Source organism: Nelumbo nucifera, chromosome 2 (genome assembly GCF_055504915.1).
Source record: "Nelumbo nucifera cultivar China Antique chromosome 2, China Antique-T2T, whole genome shotgun sequence".
Classification (NCBI taxonomy): Eukaryota; Viridiplantae; Streptophyta; class Magnoliopsida; order Proteales; family Nelumbonaceae; genus Nelumbo; species Nelumbo nucifera.
Genome location: NC_142650.1, coordinates 10898730 through 10920479, shown reverse-complemented (window position 1 = coordinate 10920479; position 21750 = coordinate 10898730). Strand labels below are relative to the sequence as shown.

Below are 21750 nucleotides of genomic sequence, written 5' to 3'. Positions count from 1 at the left end.
ATTAAAAAATTATTCCACATATAAATTATTATTAAACAGCTATTAATCATTGAAATAATGATTAAAATGCTATTATTACATTCATCAGCTTATTTTTTTCCATAAAATCCCTCTCAGACATCTTACCAAAACTTCCTACATCAAATCTTTTCCACCACCTCCATCCTCTTAGACCACCCTTAACCCCTTCCATTTTCCATAACAGAGCCTACGTTTCAGCTGTTAATGTAAAAATAAAATAAAACAAAATATAACAAGCAACAAATAGGGTTCGGAGGAGACCTTCCCTTGGTGGTAGAAACAATAGGAAACAAGTCCAGTGACGGTGATATTGGCTGCAAAAAAAAAAAAAATAAATGCTAGTATTACGACTCAAACCGGAAACAAGTCCGGCAATGGCGGACCGGCAAAAAAATCTCCATAGATTACCTTCTTGCAGATCAGGGTCGAGAAGTTGGTGAGCTTCACAGCGGTAAGAGAAATGAGGAGGAAGAGGGAGAAAAACCCTCTTGATGGGTTTTAGGAGGGTGGTTGTGTTTATGGTGAGATGTGATGCACCGTAACACTTTTAATCTGACGTGGCTAGTTGCTAACAGGATGGACAAACATTTTTGAATTGGCAGTGTGATTCAAGAAACGTCAGAAAGTCGTTTCAACTAAAAAGTAAATTCACAAATCCCAAGGCAGAATCATTTTTTGACTGTTTCTTCATAAAATGCCTTTCCCGATGCATTTTTTTGCCGATTCCGTTTATTTGCTGATATATCATGCCTGCCACCTCAGCAGAAATGGAACGCTTATAAAACGCTCCAGTGCCAAACACCATCATAGTTAAATATAAATAAAAGAAGGGCTTCTAAAAACGATGAATTGCATTCGCTTACATGTTATTAACAAATTATTACAAAGTACTATTAACAGCAGGACACACGCACAAGGCATGCTATGCAGCTGAGGCAGAATGGAAGACACTCCTAACAGGGCTTGAGGAAGCAAGAATGAGAAAGATACCTTCTTTGGCAGTTCTGTCAGATGCTCAACGAGCATGATGGATCTTGTAAGCAGAAAGATAACAAGTTGCACTTGGCAGGAGAAGCTATATCTTGACCAGATTTCCAGCTTACTCAAATGTTTTGATCAATGTAATATATATTATGTAAATAGAAAGGAAAATGATCTAGCTCATAGTTTAGCTTATAAAGTGTGTAAAGAGGGAAATTCTAGACAATTCCAATTCCCTCTGTTCTTCGTTTTGCCAAACAAAAGAAAAACAAAGAAAAAGAAAAGTTTCCTATTTTTAGTAATATGAAAGACAAAAGTGGAACTTGGTATGGTGAAATAAGAATCTTGGTGGGAGAAGTTGTTGCTTAGTTAGCAAGATAAGTAAAAAGAAAGACTATAAATTGTAGAATTCTGGTATGTCCACAAGAGAAGGATGGATCAGGGAGATCCTTGATGCAGCCCGTTGATGGTGCCTTTGACCTTGGAATCTTACTAATACCAAAGTAGCATGCAGCTCATGGGACTCCCAAAGCAAGTCAATTTGTCCGCCGCTTTCACTTTTCAGTGAATAAAAGCATGAATAGCACAAGGCAGGAGAGGAGCTACCAAAAATTGAAAGATTTGCTACAAGAAAAGCATAGAATAGAAGCCAACGTAAATACATATATATACCTGTAGTTATATACTCTTCCTAAACTGATCCTAAATCAAGGGACATCTACATTCTACCCTTTTGACTATGAGATGATAAATCGTGGAAGTCATTTGGATTGGTAACTTTGTATTTCAATAATCGATAAGAGTGAACCCAAGTCTTCGTTAGCGAGCAACAAGAGCAAGACAGCAAGTACTACAGAAGTACAACCGAACCTCCTGAACTGCGAATAGTGTCGCTGCTAGAGTAGAGACGTAGACGGTAGAGCTTGCAGGGCAGCCTTGCACGATGGGTGTATTATTGCCTTAAAAGGAAATATCGGGAGACAAAAAGCTCCACATGTGAATAACCCGAAAAAAAAGCACGTTGTATATAACTACAGATGGCATTTTGTACGAGTATTGAAATCTCAAAAACCAAGCAAATGGTTCCTGACGACCTGATCTGAAAGCTCATTGAAGTTTGAACTACCAATGGAGAAGGTCCATTAGATTCCTCCGGCCTGGGTCCTGGGCAGTCCATGGCGCTTCTTCATCTGTGTCACATTTTAAACAAAATGCAGAATCTCTGGTTGGCAACGATAGCACTCTCCAAATACAAGTTTTGTTCTTGTACACAAATCCTTGCTTTCTCATTTTGATAAAACATGCAACAGTAGACACTGTTGAATGATATCACCTGCTCGCAGCATCACTAGCACTTTATGACATAAATACCCACAGCTTTGGTGTCTTAAATCTTGAAATTGACAAACTTTGAAACTAGACAAAAAAGTAAAGTTACACAAGCTAAGTTGCACCTGAGAGTCGTAAATATACGTGCATGTACAAGTGTGCCCCTGTGAACGTAGAAATGACATGGGCATACCGTCTCAAATGGGTCAAAACTCAAAATAACTGAAAGTGTCTGCCTGATGATGTGTGTTGTTTGCAGTCGAGATTTAAAAGGTTGAAATCTTTTGCACGAGCCATCTGCTAGTTATACTCCCAACATGAAGCTTTCCCCAGTCATTCCAGCTATAATTTCTTCCCTGTTGAGCATATGGGAAGTTAAAAAGAAAGAAAAAACCACTTTTAGAATCTAATGAAAGAATAAGTTAAGGTTAGCAGCAGCATGAATTTTCACAGTAGTAATTTCAACTTACGATTGGGAATTTCTAGAAATGGAAAAAAAAAAAAGGTTCACTAATCACTACCACTAATACTATGTCCTATCCAGCGAGAAACTGGCACGGATATGGCACATAACAATCTCTTCTTGTAACCCACCAAAAACTCGGTAATCCAGCACCAACGATGCATTGGAAAGCAAGAATAATCCAATGGAAGGATGAATGACACAAAACCAACTAAAGAAGTATATTAACACAGAGATGTAATTGCCATCATGATGACCCTAAAACTTGAATTAAAAGTTACTATCCCTGCACTAAGAATGATGGGATATCTCTATCAAAAAAATAATCATGGGATTTTATTTGGAGATGACCAAGTAGACGCTTGCTCAAGGATGTAGAGTAGAAAAAAGAAATAAATAGAAATGTAAAACAAAATAAATAACAGCTAAGAAAACAGAAAAGAATATGTAGACAACAACCACTCACACAAATGTACATGTAGAACATGGTGCCTCATGGTTCATGATGCAAAATCAAGTTTTATGGGCTAGGTGAGACACTTTCACTAATGGGAATGCCTGTTTATAACATATTTTGGTTAATTATTTACACTTTATAGAGAAACCCACACAACATCAAAATCGCTCAAGACTGCGGTTCAATCAACAGACAAGTCACACCTTTAATGAGATGGCATTCCCAAGCGTAGAAGATGCTGTGTTTATTTCAACACATGGAATAATTTTGTGTTTGTTTTCCTTTTCTTATCAGCAACAGAAATCTGGAATTTTATTAATAAAGTATGACGAAAACCCCCAAATTTAGAAAGTGTTTCAAATGGAATGAACCAGTACAAACCAAGGCTGTTATTCAAACTAACAGGGGTGATAACACAACAACCAATTGCCCCATATAATAAATGAAAAAGCAGTTTGATGATGCACCAGTCCAGGAATCTCCCATTCAAGTTCATGCCTGCCCACGCTTCCTCTAGCCAAAGAATCACCAAAAACAGTAACCACCCTATAAATCCACCTCAATGAACCATTCAGCAGATATGCTGACATTTTGGCTTCTCTAAGAAGATGTCTGAATTGCCATAGGCCTTCCTCCCTTGGAAGGCATCCATACGATGACAACTAAACAGTGTCCTTCATAATTAGACTGCTTAACCAAATTGAAGTTATCATGGAGAAAAGACAAAGTACCAGCTCCAAGTTTCCATATCCCACTGTACTCAAAAACTGTATAGTATAGAGACTAGAGAGTCACTATGGTTCCTCAAAGATCCCCCAATCCTGGATTGCCCAAAGAACAACCATCAAAATTGAATTTAATTTCAGACTCTCTGACGGAGGGCCAAAATCTGCTATAAAATGAGTTCCATGCCAATTCATGGGTCCCACTGTAGCAACTGGATGCATGAAGAAGCACTTACAGGTCTAGCGTTGTTAGATACACTCAGCAGCTGGGTAAAAATCTCCTCTTTTGGAAACTTTGAAGAAAACAGCGTTATTAGATCCACTCGGCAGATAATAATCTTAGTTGCCAAGTTTATTATTCGTCTGTGCCATATCCAGTTTTGAGTTTATTTAGGGATATATTTACTTACTTGTAGGTCATATTTAACGATTTAAAAAAGTCAATAATCTATTCTGATAAGCATATTTCACCCTATGAGCCTACAAATAAGGTGGAAACAATTGTAAGGAAATTAGAAAAAGAATCACATTTAGGCTAGAGGGTGGAAATTCATACCAGAAGCTCAACCACTGAATCACATAGGTCTAGTCATCCATAGATGAATCTATCAGACAATCAATGCACAATAATAGTGTTCCCTATCATTTTATTGTGTTAAAGAATTCATATAATCCAACTTCATTTTCCAAAACAATCCATGGCAACCCAAGTCATAAATAAAAGTTTTTTCATAGCAAAGCAACTCCTTCTAAACTTCACTTCTCATTGTTCAAGCTCTTTTTGAGAATGCAGAGCTTCAACCCCACCCCACCACCCAAAAATAAATAATGGCCAGTAATTAAGGTTCAGTTATTCTTGAAATTGGAACTATTCAAAACAGGTTAAAACGATTGACCAACGACCAATTTCTGGAATCTAATTGATTTTTTTATGATTTTAAAATCGGATAACCAACTTTTTTGATTGGCAATTAATTTATTAATGGAAATTGTGTAGTTGTCAAAATGATTCATATACAAAATAAGGAAATTAACTTCACTCTGTGTAGCCCACTTTCATCCTCTTTTGCTCACCTTTTTTGCTGATGTAATGGGTGGTGTGTGCCTGAGAAAATAAGAAACAATTCACATTGAAGAATACATTGATGAATGCCTTCATTCCAATGGAGTGATGATCACTTCTCCAAAAAATCAACCAACTGCTGCAAAACTCTCAAATATCGTTCTCATTAACAATTTGATTTTGACCATTATATGGTCAGCAAAAAAAAACATGAAAGCAAACTAACAGGGGAGAGCTATAACTGCTCAACAATTTGCTCCACTTTCTTGCTTGCTTCCAACATTTGGAATATTTACTATGCTAGAAGATCCTTTTATCTCACCTCTATAACTGTTGGTTCTAATAATTATACGAATCTTCTTTCTGGAGTACTAATACTATCAGTTTCCGAGTGCACCAAAAAATTTTGATTCATTTCTTACAATATCCATTTCTGTGAATCACTATGCAGCATCTGTAAAAGGAAGCCATACCCAGTTAAAACGGAGTCTGGAGATCAGGATTGTCATGAACAGGACAGACTTGCTATTATGATGGCCCAGCAGACTAGCTTCAAGCCCCTTCTGAATAAATTCCCGGAACTGACCTCTAAGGTCACAAACTGCACTAGGAGAATGGAAAGTGTGGGGTTAAACCAAGGTTTAAAGTATCGATATGTATCATAGTGTATCATGCGTATTGTATCGGTATCCAAGGTCACCTAAACCCAAAATATTGACAATTAGAGGATATTAACAGTTTCAGCTGTTAACTTCCATCCTAATAAGCCCATTTTTAAATAACAAACTGAAAACCAAAAAAGAGTATCAACCAATCGATATGCACAATACGCACTTTTTTGATATCAAGCAAATTGATAATTTGAACCTTGGGTTATACTGACAAATAGGTTGCTCCACAAAGCTAACTATATCTCCAGATCTCCAAGAAATATGCATACATTATCTTCCACTTAGGCCAAGTGATTTAACTGCTATCAGACTGTAGCCAAGTCATGAGAATAATAGTGTAAAAATGAAATGCCATGTTCTGCACTTTGTCAAAGCTCAAAAGCCTTCACTATGAACAAAAACTCTCCATAAGAGTTCATAAAAGCAAAGTTCTTTAAATCAGAAACCAGATCATGCATAAAAGATAATCAGAAGCAGCTCAGCTTCTCCTCTGACAGAGATTACACCTTTCATATCAGCACATGGTGTTTGTCTCTCTTCCCACAGCACATTACTTGTGTGAGATAAGAGGAGTGTTTTGGCCAATAAAAATACTAAGCACTGGAATAATATGGGTAGAGCAAAAAACGGAACAGATAGCATTTCCCTAAGAATATGTACAGGAGGTATTCAGCAATCAAATCATTGAATGAAGTATTGATAACCCAAGCCCATCTGGTATAGGAGACATTTCAAGAGACAGCAATGACTTGATACTTGCTCTGTTCTTGGGCCCTAAAGGCAAGAAGACTCAACAAGGACTGAAGTGACCAAAGCACTTCAAAGCTTAAGGCTAGCAATAAATTTGAATCTCAGGAATCTAAGTATTGAAGGTGACTCACAGGTGGTAAATAAAATGGTCAGAACATAGGCAGCTCTCACAAGTCTGAGGAGGCTAAAAGTTTTGAATTTGAAGGTGGAAGTGGAAGGGGACTAAGGAACAATCACAGCTTTTGGCTCTTCACAAATTTTCAAAAGGCACACGCCTACTTGCCGCTTTTTCCATTTTTTTGAGTCTGGCCGCTGGGCCGGGGGCTCCGCCCCCGGATCCCCGTGCCACACCCCTCGAGGCCAGCCCAAACAAGGCCATGTTAGGGTCTTAAATTCTTAGTTTTCACACAAAAAAATAGTAATTTTATAGTTTTAATTGCTTTTAAGAAGATATTTTATTAGGGTGAATGAATGGACAACATTACCAAATAGGGGATTCTCGAAGCTTCGGTAGCGGCTTGTAGAATTAGGAATGTAATATGTCACATTAGCTACTTGATGCAATTAAGAAAAAAAAAAAAAAAAGATTGTGAGTTTTATATGCTTGAAAATGTTTTATATGTTTGATTTCATTTTTAACTTCCCATTTGAATATGCTTTACATATTATATTTATGTATTTTAATTTTAGATAATAGGTTTTTTTTTAACTCAAGTTTATATTTTTATTAATATTATGTTTTATAATTTTTTGCACTTTTTTATTTTTAGCTTTTTTTTTAATTTTGCGCCTTGGCTCAAAAAGGCGCACGCCTCGCCTTGCGCTTTTAAAACACTGAATAAAACATTTACCATTACTCATAGAAAAAAAGGTATTGAAGGTGACTCTAGAATGATTGTTGGTTGGCTAATGAACAATAGTAGAGCCTCATGGCAATAACGGAGCATTATTGGGGAGATAAAGGAGCTCAAAAATCATGAATGTCCCAATGGGTACATCAATCAGAAAAAATTGGATGATGCTTTACTAAACAAGGTGTAAACAGAAAGATTTGGTGGCCTTCTCCAGATGGCTTGTTTTCCACTAAATCCTTCTATAGTGTGTTGACTTCTAGGACAACTAACTCCCCTTCCCCACATAGAAAGATTTGGCTTTCTGTAGTCCCCCCAAGAGTGTGCTTCTTTGTTAGGGAGGCTTATTGTGGCAGTATTAATACTTGTGATATGATTCTGAGAAAGAGAAAAAGAAACCTTTATGTTGCTCTTCATATCTACGTTATGTGCATGAAAGACGGGGAGTCGTGTGGTCACCTTCTTATAAATTGTGAAGAGCCAAAAGCCTCTGGCAATTCATTTTGGACACCTTCTATAGAGGTAGTTTTCACTGGACCCCTCCAAATTCAGTGTCTGGCCTTCTCTTACAATGGTCTGGATAAGTGTTTTAAAAGGCGTGGGAGGCATATGCCTGGAGGCGCAATTCATTTTGGACACCTTCTATAGAGGTAGTTTTCATTGGACCCCTCCAAATTCAGTGTCTGGCCTTCTCTTACAATGGTCTGGATCAGTGTTTTAAAAGGCGTGGGAAGCGTACGCCTAGAGGCGCAATTCATTTTGGACACCTTCTATAGAGGTAGTTTTCACTGGACCCCTCCAAATTCAGTGTCTGGCCTTCTCTTACAATGGTCTGAATCAGTGTTTTAAAAGGCGTGGGAGCCTCTAGGCGAGGCGCTCCCAAAACACCTTGAGACGTATGCCAGAGGTGTTGGTACCTCTGAGGCATACTCCTCAGGTGCAAGAGGTGTATGCCTCCTGCGCTTTTTTCATGAGGTGTGCTAGAGGCGTACGCCTCTTGTGCCTCATGCACACCTGATATGAAAATACAGGAAAAAAAAAAGAAAAAAAGGAAAGGAAAGGAAAGGAAAAGAAAAGAAAAGAAAGGGAAAGAAAAGGAAAGGAAAGAAGAAAAAAAAGAGAAAAGGAAAGAAAAGAAAAGAAAAGGAAAGGGAAGGGAAGGGAAAAAAAGATAAGGAGAAAGAAAATGGTTTGCCCCCTGCCCCTTCGGCTGGGGGGCCCTTCGCTTCGACAAAACCCCCCCCTTTGAACTACTGTTATGCATCTTTATTCTTCTTAATATAAAAGATTTTTATTAAAAATAAAGAAAAAAATGAGATCCCCCCTTCCTCTTCATCCTCCTCCTAACCCCCCTCCTCTTAAGAAGGCTTACGCCTCCTTGTGTTTGGGAGGCTTACGCCTCTTGCATTCTGAATTATGCCTCACGCCTCTAGGTAGTGGAACGCCTCACGTCATGCCTCCCCGTTTTAAAACATTGGTCTGGATGTACCTCAAGTAAAAGAGGTGTTCTCTACGGAAAGGCGATCATCCATGCAATTTACTGGTGCATTTGGGAGGAGAGCAACAAAGAAATTTTAAAGATAAGTATTCTTCCTTGGATGAGCTAAAAGGAAGGGTGCTTTTTCAAATTAACTCTTGGATGAAGGTGTCTAGTCTGTTCAGAGGTATCTCAATGGGAGATCTAGAAAGAAACTTGGGGCCGATTCTGAGCTCTTCAAGTTTAGAAAGAGTTCTCACATTTCCTGTGACTCCCAGACATCCTGCAGACTTCATCCTCCAGTTTGATGGCAGTTGCTTTAGTAGACTTAATCACAGAGGTCAGGCTGGTATAGGTGGCAGAATTTTCACGTCTCTAGGCACTCAAGTTTGGGCCTTCAGTGGCCCCATTGGAGAGGCTGAAGCTGTTGAAGCTGAGGTACAGGCCCTGCTGACGGGGCTGAGATGTGTAAAATCCTTGAACATCTCCAGTTATGGTGGAAGGTGATCCAAAGGTAAATGAAATCAGGGTTATTCAATCACCGATCCATTGTGTCTTCAGGTGGATTCCAAGGAATTTGAACTCAGTAGCAGATGCTCTGGCGAAATCTGGAGGTGAGCAGGACTTTTTGTACAGCAATATACAGCTTCCTCTTTAATAGGTTGGGAAGGCTTTTTGTTTCATTTTTTGTTTTGCTTCTATTTGATCATTCTCATATACATTTTGTATATCCTTCCCTTGTTTTAATGAAAGTTTCCTTTACTCAAAAAAAGAAAGGTGTAAACAGAAACCGGCCTTATTGGGAAATGGAGGGATTCTGTGATGTAAGCAGAAGTTGTAATTTGCGGGGTGGGGTAGGTGGCTCTTCTTTGTTATTCATCAAAAAAATTGATGAATATTTTTTTTGGTAAACGAATGTTTCATGTGGCTTCATGTAGCGTGTACATGTATTTGGGAGAGGGCCAGAAGGTTAATTGGGTCGTCAAAGAAGGCAAAAGGAGTGATCCAGAATTTTCCACCCAGCATGATGGCTTTGGGTCCAAAAGGTTCCACATTTTCTTCTCACTGACCTCTGCTCATGGACAAATTTCAGCTTCACGCCCCTTAGCACATGACCCAAACAAGCCCTTGCAGGAATCTATTGAAACTTTTAACATCTGGTACAACTTGAGGAAAACCAAATACAAGGTAGGATATATTACTACGAAGGTTCCAAACCAATCATAGTAGTAAAATGTGAAGACTCGTGTAATGTTATAGAATATTCTTGGCTTACAGTTTTCCAAGGATGGTTGTGATTGTGTGCAATGAGGCTAAGAGTAAAACTTACATTAGGTTGGATTGGGAAAATATTAAATTTTAAATGGTCCTGACCCTAACCCTAGTGCAATGTAGTTGAAATTCTTCTAAGTGAGGCCCTGTTTAAAAGAAAATGGGGAAAAAAAGAAAAAGAAAATATTCTTTTCAGTTCAGCCACTTAAGCTGCTATCAAACAACCCTTAATTTTAAAAACATATCATTTTATGATTGATCAATATACAAGTAAATGAAGCATAACTGTAAACATCTCACAAAAAATTCCCTTCTTCAATTTCTATGCATTAGAATGATACCAGTTGGGCCTGCAAGGCTGCAACGAGAATCTAAGGCAGCACTTAGAATGATAACATTGGACCAGCAACTAGCATCTAAGGTAGCACTTGGTAGCAGTTTCCTTGAATATTTATGGCACTTCAGGAACAGAAAAAACAATTGTTTTCTGCTCCCATAACACCTGAAACATTCCATTGGAATGTTACCAAGCACCATCATACTCTATCTCGATTTTTTCCATTTTCCATCTCTTAACACAAACATTTGAAACATGCTAATGCCCCATGTGAATATGGCAATTTTTCATACACCTTATGAATATAGTAGAGATAATAGACACAAAAAAAATTGCCTACCTAAATACGTGATAAGGCTATGAAATAGAAATATTACACACAATAGCACATTCATGTGCAGTTGCTAAACCACTCCAATGATATGCTTACCCATTGTGCCCCTCACCTCAAGCCTTGCAGGTACTAGGCACACCAAGCAAGCACCGCCCATTGGCTGACACAAGACACTATCTTAGTGCTAGATGACACTTTAAGTACTCAACTCATCCTTTAGCAAACAAAGCACAATAACCTTCATAAAGTTGCAATCTCAACACAACCTCAATTGATTGTAGAGATACATATACACATAATTACACATGACACACAACATACGTATTACATACATATATGCATGTGTCTATATATGTATTTATGATTGTTTTTTCTTACTGGGGCACAGTTTTCCAAACAAGCATATAACTTCTATGGCAAAGGAAACTCTGCCAACATTGTTAGATGGAGTGAAGGTGTAGTTGGGGACCATGGAGATTTTCTCATCACCTCCATGAACCTGGGAGGTTTTGGCTTTTATTTCAATCCAAATTAGATAGATTCTAAGATCGTTAAAATCAAACCACAAATGGCCTAGCCAGATCAGATGTGTAGAGAAGCTCAACAGCTGATTAGATTTAATTGATGTAGGGCTATATGGTCATATTTTTTGTACATCATTTTCACAGTATATTCATTTAAACATTCTCCCCACTTAAATTCTATTGACACTCAGCAAACAGCATTTATTAAAGAAAGATCAACCATAAAAACCAATTCTTGAACTTGTACAGCAACATCTCAATCCCTAAATTATTTCATTGGAGGGGGGCTAGTATATAGTCATTATGCTTACCACTTAACATCTTGGCATGTGCACCTTTCTACTCTCATAGTCTGATAGTTTTCAAGGCGCCAAGGCGAGGCTAGGCGATAGGGGGCCGCCTTGTCGCCTAGGCTAGGCGATGGATTTTTTCAAGTGAAAAATACATATTATAGGTAGTTCCCTAGGTTCCATAACCATTTTTCCTTAATAACTATCCATAATTTTCATAAGAAAATTATAAACTTCATGTTTATGTCTAGAAAATCAAATTTTGGCATGTGCACCTTTCTACTCTCATAGTCTGATAGTTTTCAAGGCGCCAAGGCAAGGCTAGGCGATAGGGGGCCGCCTTGTTGCCTAGGCTAGGCGACGGATTTTTTTAAGTGAAAATACATATCCTAGGTAGTTCCCTAGGTTCCATAACCATCTTTCCTTAATAACTATCCATAATTTTCATAAGAAAATTATAAACTTCATGTTTATGTCTAGAAAATCAACATATTTATGAGAAGAAAAAGAAGAAAGAAAAGAAAATTCAAAAAATATGGGGACTGAACCCCTATTTTTGTTATAGGAAAAGAAGAAAAGAAAAGGTGGAAGAAGAAGAAGAAGAAGAAGATGTGGAGGAAGAAATGTGTTGATTAGACAAAACTTTAAGTTTTTCCCTTACTTATTGGTTCAAATTCTGAAGTCTTTGAGGGTTCAATACAGCAGTTAGCAATGTTTGTGTTGATTAAACCCTAACAAATAAGAAAATAATAAAAAAAATAGTTTATAAACACAAAAAATGAATATTTTTGCTTAATAATGTCTATTTTATAATTATACTCTCAAAAAAGTAACAATTTAAAAGTATTTTATAAGACACAATACAAAACTGCTAGGTGACTGGGCGAGGCAAGCCTCCAAGGGCGCCTTGTCGCCTAGGCGCCCACCTAGGTTCGCCTTGACAACTATTAGTCTCATGCACATCATCTTGGGAAGTTCATTTTGGCCTTAATTTTTTTTTAATTTGATTTTTTCTTTTTTGCTCCAAGGGGCTACACAGGGGGGGGCAGCAACAGTAGTTCAATATTAATGGCCTGGAAGTGGAATGGTATCACAAAGTTCTTAATAAGCCAAAAGTTTCTTTGGCATCCAGCCATCCACAAAGTTAGCCTTTTCAATTAGCTTTTACTGATCTGTCTTCTTTTCCTTCTAATTCCCTTGTATGGGTTTCTTCACAACCAAAATTTTTAATGTAGGATAAAGACATGATATTGACAGATTTAATATGTCACAAACATTTTCTTTGCCTTCTAAGCCCCAGTCATCATTCTTCTGGTGTCTACAAACAGCAATCACATGAAACAAACTTGAAGCTGATGGTTCAGGAAATTCAAACATTTTTCCCAGATCAATTATGAACTTTAGCATACTTGTATGCAAGCAACAAGCTATGATACCCAAATATGGATACCAATATATACACAGATATAGGAAAAGGGAATACAACATTTAAATAATCCCTAACTCATTCACATAAGGATATCACATATAATATGCAAATAGCATGCTTTTGTATATAGTTTTTTGAAGTCATGATATTCTCAACATTTATGTCATGTCAAACTTAACCAAATTCCTAAAATGTACATATTTTATAGTATGATTTGTTAAATGATACCATTTTATTTATTTTTAAAGTGTTAATGGTATTGAATATGTCTAAAGTTACAACTGATACATGTAGTATCCAGTGACCAATGTCAAGCTGGTCCATCATATCCCTATACAGGCATGCTAGGCATGTACTAAATGGTTCGCACACATCAGATTCTGACAGTACATGAATTCTTAAGGGAGACTTTCATATAACATGTTCCTTTTTCCTCATTGCTTGTTTGACATAAATGAACAGCAGAAAACCTATATGATGAATTATCTATCAAAAAAAAAAAAAAAAGTACATGATGAATACCAGTTTTCCAGTAGAACATTACCAAGTGAAAATAATAAAAGTTACAACTTTTTCTACAGGTATGAGATGTTAGGCATCAAAATATATGGAGTGTTAATAGTACATACTTTTATTTAAATATGACTGCTAGCCCATGTTAGTATTGCCAAGTCAGACTACCGGATATGTGCCGGATTCTGAGTTTCGTGTCCCTGTCCTTGCAATACTGACGGCAAGAGGTTATACCGGATTCAAAGATATATCATAAATGGCAACCATTAAAAGTTAAAACAGAATAGGAACAGGGAGAATTCTCCAGTAAAAAGGTAGCTCCACTTTTTAATTTCTTCAATTTTCATAACATTTTTGAGTCCTCATATGCCCCATTAACATCTATGACATACTAGGGGATTGAAGGATTTCAATTTGGATTGGGTAGGGGATTGAAGGAAGGAAGGTAGAGAAGATTCCACCCTAAAAACAATGGACTTCAATCAACCAATCATTAAACTGCGAATTGTCAAGCTCAAGCACGGGAATAATCAAGACAAAGCAAGCAAGGAGAGGAGGCATGGAGTTCACCTGTGCCGGAAGAATACTTGGGGCGCTTCATCTTTTCAAGCTCAAGCTGAGCTTCCATAAACATATGCATCCTCTGGAACTCGAGATCCTTGGTGAACTCCATCCTCTGTCTCTCCAGCTCCATTATCTGCTCTTGCTTCGAACTCTCAATTCTCTCGTAAATCTCGCCGAACTTAAGAATAGCCCTCGCCAACTCCCTAAACGCGGCTGCATCGGATGAATCTCGATCTATCTGACGCTTCTTAACGCTTTCATCAAACACCATATCGTCATCCCTTTCGTCACCGCTACCGCCTCGAGAACTCTCGGTAGAACCCGCGGAGTTCAGCTTAGACTTGGAAGAAGATCCACCAGAATACACTGCAGCGTTAGGGTTAGGGTTTATCTTATCTTTACTTTGCTTAAGGGTGAAGGAGACGGGAGCGGACTTATGAAAAGAAGGAAGCGGGTGTGGCGTGATCTTCTTGTTTGTCGCCGTCGCGGTGGTGCCGATTAGCTGATCAAGACGGGAATAGAAAGGCCACTTCGAAGGACCGGGCTTGGATTTCTCGAGCTTGTACTTCTTCTTCAAGGTGTCGATCCGGTTCTTGCATTGGATATCCGTTTTACGTGACTTAAGGCCATCTTGACGGCCATTAACGGCATCGGCAACCTCCTTCCAGTCTTTCTGACGGAGGTTGCCACGGCTGAGATGTAGATAACGGTTGCCCCAAGCCTCGATTAGGGTTGCGGTTGCGCCCTCACTCCAGCAGTCTTCCCGACCACCTCCACCGCCACCGTGAGGAAAAGAGTGGAGCGGGTGATGGTGGTGGTGGGGTCGGACGATGTTATGAGCAGCGTGGTCGTCCATCGAGTCCCGCATCATCAGCTAATAAGCTCAGCTGGTGTTTCCGAACAAAGACCGTCGCTGGGGATGATCGGAACGGGAGGGAGGTATTCCGGGCGGTTGAATGTGAATGACAACGTTAAGCGTTGGCAAGAGATAGAGACGCTAAGGTACGCCGGAAGTGGAGGAGGGGATTAAATTGGGATGGAGGAGAGGATAAGCATCAGGTTCCGTCCCCACCATCTGAGCGTGAGGAGCAGAAGAACGCCGTCGGCCGTGCATCTGACCGACGATAACGTCACTCGCACACTTAAGAGAACCGACGCGGGCCAAACGGTAGTCAAACCCAAACGCACTCTAGCCTCTCCTCTCTCGCAATTTTGTTTGGCCTTAGCATTTCGACTTTTCTGATTTTTCTGCCGTTGCCGTTGGGCAAACACTGGATAGTTCGGGGAGCACTGTAGTTACGACTGCACAGCTATCCAACGAACGAGGGATGAAGATTCTTATCAAGTCCAAGCGCTTGAATTGCTGCTTCGGACGATGATGATCGTCTGATGAGGAGGCTTGTCGTCGAAACTCAAAGGGGAGGGTTTTAGTTGGTATTCGGGACTTCTGGGCTTAACACGGAATGGGCTTAGCCCAGAAGAATCTCCTGGATCCAGATTCTGATCACTGGCTGTGGCTGGCCACGTTTGCTGTCTGTCCTGCTGACCGTTCAGGGTAAAACATGACAGAAGATATTTTCTCTTTCCGTTATTTACTTTCGGAACGGGCTTCTGGTGGACGAGACACCGTTGACGGACAACATCTAAAACGACCCAGGGCCCAGGCCAGGAATCTTCAAGGTGGCGGCACCCCTGACGGTCCGACCGGATCAACGTATTCCCGTTACACCGGCAAGTTTTGGCTCTTGCGGTTAGAATTTTCCTAATTCCTACCACAACTGGGCATCTGATTTTGTTTTAATTTTTGGGTAAATTGATGAAACCTTCCTTTTTAAGCTCAGTTTGGAAACAGTATAAATGCAAATATGTACAGTGTAAATAATATAAAAATAATAATACAAAATATAAGGTTTTGCACTCTACATATTTGCATTTGTACTCCTTCCAAACTGAGCCTAAGTTTTCAATCATTGCTGAAATCTCTCCTAATTTTGGCAATGGCAATCACCTCCCATAACTTTTAACACAGTTTCAAGAATACCCTCTTAAAATCCTCTTACAAGTACTTTGGGGGTAGTGTCAAGTTAGTACTTGAACCTTCAAATGTGTCAATGCATTACCCAAATTTTCAAAAAGTGTCAATTTAGTCTCTACTGTTAACGGTCCGTCAATTATCTTATCACGTGATGACATGTGCAATTTAAAATTTTTTAAAATATCAAAACTACTATTGAAAACAAAACACTGTTCATTGTCTTCTACCTTAATACTGAACCATAATAACATTGAGAAAGCAATGCCTTTGATTTCATGATAGCTTTGGATGGTTTGAAAGTCATGGTGAGATGGATTTCCGTTGCTATTCACATACTAGTCATCCTCGACCATGGACTTGAACATAAATAGAGAGCCCATCTTGTCTTTATTGTCTGCTCCTCCTCCGACGTTGTTCCTGGTCCATGAAACATCATCTTTTTGTCTCTTGGTTCCATCCCAATGACACCATTAACCCTTGATAGCATTTTTCCTCTGCTTTTCTTCTATAGCTAGGTTCACTAACAGATTTAAAAGCCTTCGAAAGAGACAAAGAAGGGAATCCTCGTAGAGAAATAGAGATAGAGGTGGACCGAGATGTCGAGAAATAATTTGAAGGTGATTGAAAGGTTTTAGGAGAAAAAAATGGAGGGAGAAAAATAGTGGGAGAAAGAGAAGGGCTTATGTTGATTCGATATTGAATCGATCGATAGATTAGGAAGTGTAACAAGTTTGACTATTAATCCTTGTGTTGGCTTGAACATTTGACAACTGATTAAAACAAATAAATTTGATAAAAATAGAGAATGATAGTAGTATTTGGCTACTACTACCTCAACTGATTACCAGTGGTGAAATGGTGGAGAGAAATGGAAGATGATGTCGCGCGATCTGGCTCCTCTTGCATGTTTGATGATTCGGACTCTGATTCAAATTGTACCTTGTCAGGCCGAGCTGGTTTTGTTCTGCAAGAGGAAGAGTTAGAGTGCCTGGGTTGTCTTTACCTGGGGTGGGCACTCCGATGCTTAAGTCAGAGAGTGTTTGAGAGTCTTTAGAGCTTGTAATCACGCATACCTTCACAGGTAGAAATGAGTGTCTTATATAAGCGTCAGTGGTCTAAGCCCTCTTACAACGGGTCTCATCTTCTCGAGGAGTCGTTTCCGCTTAGTCAAGTGAGTTATTACGTTGGTTATGAGATCTGCGTGAGTAACTCTAAGGTGTGTGGTGTGGTAGGCCGGTCTAACGGTTGATGCATTAATGTTTTGGAGATCTCGAGCTGGTAACGTATCTTCAAGACAAGTCAATGGGCTCGCCTGGCAAGTTGCCATAAATTCCTACAACTCGGTCGATCTCTATGGCAGGTTGTCATAAGTTGAGAAATCTGTTAGCTCGACCTAAACAAGGTGGAGGTCGGCCTGGGTGAGGTGCTTTAGGACGACTTGTCAGGCCAATTCGCTTACTCAACGCCAAGGTGTCATTTACAAGCCACGTGTCGCAATGTGATTTGGAGGACCAAATTACCCCTCATAAGAAGATAAAGGGGGCTTGGTGTTAAGTGAATTGACAATGAAAGAATGGCTAGTCATTGCTATTCTATGGAGAATGGCCGGTGCTGCAAATAATGATGTGAAATGGGGGGTTTAGGATATCATCAACAAGCTCCAATGACTCCAAATTGTAGGGCTATATTTCCATTGGTTGTGGGATGTTGGAATGTAGATTGATTTGGGGTTGCAGAGCAAGATTGTCTCACTGCTGCTTTAGTAGCGTTTTCATGGGCGAGGATGAAATAAAGCTTGGTGGTGGAGAGACCTGAATAGAGATTCAATAATGGAGGTTGTGATATTACTTGGTTCAATTACAGTAAAGAGGGAGAGGTCCAAAAAAAGGGGGAAATGATGATGTAAGTGAGACAGAGGGAAAGAGATGAAGAGGAGAGGGGAGAAGAAAGAGGACATGAAGAGAGAGAGAGAGAGAGAGAGAGGAGGGGGAGTGGGTGAGATACACCATGCATGTTAGATGAACAGGGGAATCACAACCATAGGTAAAGGGCATTTTTTGTCCTTTTATATGGTATTTAACGTTGTTTAATGGATTTGGACCAATTTGACACTTTTTGAGAGTTTGGGTATGCAATGACACATTTAAAAGTTTGAATACTAACTTGACACTACCCCCCAAGTTTAGGGTACTAAAGTGGAATTTTCCCAAATCCAAAATACCAATGCTCAAATTTGAAAAATAAATAAATTCTTTCTAGATAAGAGATTGGACTTGGAAGGGCTTGGAGTAAGATTGATATAAAGAAAAAATTTAGAAAATAAATATTTTGGTAAAAAATAAATGCATAGTGATTTTGAACATTTTGGTGTTTCTTATTAGACGATTCTAACAGAAGCTATTTGCAACTATATCATAAAGTACAGAAGAGAAGATTGCCGGTACAAAATTTTAGAGGAGATTTCAGCAACAATCAGAAATTTTAGGAGAGGTTTTAGCGATCCTAATGTTTTAAACTAGGGGTGCAACTTGGTCAGGTTGAAGGTCAACCCAAACCCGACGCTAAAGAAACTTGGGCTTGACCCAACCTGAAGTTAAGCTCAAATTTATCAACCCAGGCCCAACCTGAGCTAACCAATACATACAATTTGGATTTGGCTCGGGCTTGGAAGGGTTGGTGAGGTTTGAAATTTGAAAGAATTTATATATAGAGAATTGATTGAAAATATGTACAAATTTTAGAAATGTGCATGTAGAAATTCTGCATGCTGCAGTGTAATTTTCCGTTTTTCTTTTATTTATTTATTTTTTTGTTCTATCAGACCCCGACTGCTGAAGCAGTTTTCATGGCCTCAAAGCCCACACACACGCAGCACTGTGTGGTGCATTTTGATGCAGGTTGGTATTCCGGCCCAGTACCGATTATTGTTATTTGTTTGTTGCCGTCCCTTCACTGTCTAATAATAGTAGTACTCTCACCAATCACCAATCACCAATCACCAATCACCAATCACCATGTAGCAACTAGCCAACTTTAAACATTAGTCGGTTGATCAGTTACAATGTCAGATGCTAGATCAAAAGTCGGTGATTTTACAATTACATACACCAATCACCATGTAGCAATCCCGGAGGAATGTCACGAGTCAAATCCATTTTCATTCACTAATCGAATCAATCAATCTAAGTCATCACAATGACTTTACAATTACATACACCTTCCTATATATCAAACTTTTGTCGGTTCAGTGCATCGCATGGGCCTTTCTTACTAGTTATATCACCATACGAAGGAGTCCGCGTTCTGTGCACCCGTGGGTGCACAGGACGCGTGAACCCGTCAATCACAAACGCCCACGTCAACATGTTTAAAATCTATTAACTTTAACGGACGTTTAAGCTGTTAGTTAAAGAATCCGGTTGAACCGGATACAAAAAGGCAAAATACTTGAAACACATTACACTATTCATCCTCCCATGCGTTCTCTTCCTCCTCTTCTTCTTTCATGTGTTTTGATGTCGACGATGGGCTTGGGGATGAGTCTGATCTCAAGATCCAGACTCGAAACTGATATCTTGGAATGAAGACGATGACAGTCCCTGCAATTGGGTAGGATTCAAACGCGACCCCAAAACCAACCGGGTCTCTGAGCTTGTTCCTGATGGATTCTCTCTATCTGGGTGTCTTGCCGAGGAGTTCTCCAACTGCAATTCCTTCGCAAACTATCCCTCTCAAACAACAATTTCACCGGGACCATAAACCCAAGTCTTGCACGACTTGAGGGCCTGCGGGTCATTGATCTTAGTGATAACAGCCTGTTAGGACCAATACCAGATGAATTTTTTCCGGCAATGTGGTTCTTTAAGAGAAATATCCTTTGCGAGGAACAACTTGTCAGGACAGATCCCACAGAATTTGGGCTCGTGTTCAACCCTCGCCACTCTTCACTTCTCCTCCAATCAGCTATATATCTGGCCTGTTGCCGTCTGGAATCTGGTCCTTGAATGGCCTTCGATCACTTGATCTTTCAGATAATCTACTAGAGGGCAACCGCTCATGCCTTTGTGGTTCTGCTGTCAACCGCTCATGCCCTGCCGTCCTTCTGTGGTTCTGGTAATCCATCCCTTTGTAGTTCTGCTGTCAACCCCTCCTCTGTTTCTGGTAATCCATCCCTTTGTGGTTCTGCTGTCAACCCCTCCTCTGTTTCTGGTAATCCATCCCTCTGTGGTTTCTTCTGTCAACCGCTCATGCCCTGCCGTCCTTCCCACCAAATCAATTGTCCTTAACCCTAACTCATCTTCTGATTCCTCTGGCATGGGTTCGTTCTCTCCTAATCTCCGTCACAAGAAGATCATCCTCAGCATCTCTGCCCTAATTGCAATTGGTGCTGCCATCGTGATTGTCCTTGGTGTGATTGCTGTGATTGAAGAAGAAGAAGAAGAAGGAGGAGGAGGGGGGGGGGAGGAGGAGGAGGAGGAGAATGCATCAACTTGATTTCGTGCCGCCGTCGGTGGCTTCTGTGTTCAGTGAGATCGCCGGTCGCAGGTGGATGCTTCTGGTCTGGGGGTTGGCGGAAGAAAGTATGGAGGATGAATAGTATAAGGTGCGTTTTTAAGTTTTGTGTCTTTCTATGTTCGGTTCAACCGGATTCTCTAACTAACAGCTTAAACGTCTGTTAAAATTAGTAAATTTTAAATACGCCGACGTGGGCGTTTGTGATTGGCGGGATCACGCGTCCAGTACACCCACGGGTGCACAGAACGCGGCCTCCATATGAAGAAATGTATTCGTATGGTTATTACTTGGTGTAACTTGTGCAAATCACATGCTTCTCTTCTGAATAAAAATTTGTAGCTGTGGGGTGCAAGTTCAACTCTTTCATCTACACTACAGTAGTTATTCTACTCATATATTGCCCAACAGAGAAGACTTGGGCCCCGTTTGGTTCGTGGGAATAGGGGTCTAGAATTGGAATTGGAATGGGCTATTCTGATTCCAATTATTTGGTTGGGCGGATATTCCAATTCTTGCTGGAATGGCATTCCCCCATTTAAGGGAATGGTTATTGCCCCTTTCTTGGGAATGAAATCTCATTCTTGCTGATTTTAATTTCTATTCTCATTCTTGTCTGAACCAAACAAACTATGGAAATGGACCATTCCGATTCCGATTTCGGAGGATTTTGATTCCTATTCCGATTCCAAATACAAACCAAACGGACCCTTGAGGCCTTGATTTTATTTGACCATTGTAGATTGAATTCATTCCAAATAAACTCAGGTATTCTAATTTTGAGATTTTTAAACTCGTTTTTTAAATTTGAATACACACACACACACACACATATATATATATATATATACCATTTATAAAAATGAGAATGGTTAATTTCTACTATTGCCCCTCAGTCATTATACCGAGATTTTTATGACACAACAATTCAAGTGAGGAATAAAGATATGATATTTTTATTTGTTTCTATTACCATATATAAAAATGAGAATGGTAGATGGGTAATCCGATTATCTATTTCCATTATTACCCCTCTTTAGTCATTGTTATTCCAATTGTATTTTATAATATTATATATAGTATTTTATATTTTCATTATTGTCCCTCCTTAACCATTGTACCCTAATTTCTCTATAACAATTATACATTTCT

General features: G+C 39.4%; 1 protein-coding gene across 9 annotated transcripts; it reads right to left on the bottom strand.

The window, feature by feature from the left end:
* Window positions 1-1925: 1925 nt before the first annotated feature.
* On the bottom strand, window positions 1926-15466 carry LOC104597314 (sequence-specific DNA binding transcription factor). Of its 9 annotated transcripts, none has more exons than XR_016082660.1 (4): window positions 14058-15462; window positions 5513-5640; window positions 4213-5178; window positions 2636-4072 (listed from the first exon to the last, which is right to left on the bottom strand). XR_016082660.1 is itself a non-coding variant. In XM_010258785.3 (3 exons), exons 1-3 carry the CDS (start codon window positions 14920-14922, stop codon window positions 2598-2600), a joined length of 1083 nt encoding a protein of 360 aa, XP_010257087.1. In that variant the 5' UTR covers window positions 14923-15466; the 3' UTR covers window positions 1926-2597. The 9 variants fall into 9 exon arrangements, 7 of the variants coding, with proteins under 7 accessions (XP_010257087.1, XP_088754649.1, XP_088754650.1 ...); XR_016082661.1 differs by lacking the exons at window positions 4213-5178; window positions 5513-5640 and adding exons at window positions 10828-10891; window positions 13604-13701 and having other exon boundaries at window positions 2636-2687; window positions 14058-15456; XM_010258785.3 differs by lacking the exon at window positions 4213-5178 and having other exon boundaries at window positions 1926-2687; window positions 14058-15466.
* Between the last annotated feature and the right edge of the window lie 6284 nt (window positions 15467-21750).

Coding starts and splice junctions, on each gene's coding strand:
- LOC104597314 (XM_010258785.3), bottom strand. CDS start 14,922: ATGATGCGGGACTCGATGGACGACCACGCTGCTCATAACATCGTCCGA. Junction 5,641..14,057: donor CAAGTATTCTTCCGGCACAG/GTGAACTCCATG, acceptor CTCCTAGTGCAG/TTTGTGACCTTAGAGGTCAG. Junction 2,688..5,512: donor CCAGACTCCGTTTTAACTGG/GTATGGCTTCCT, acceptor TATGCTCAACAG/GGAAGAAATTATAGCTGGAA.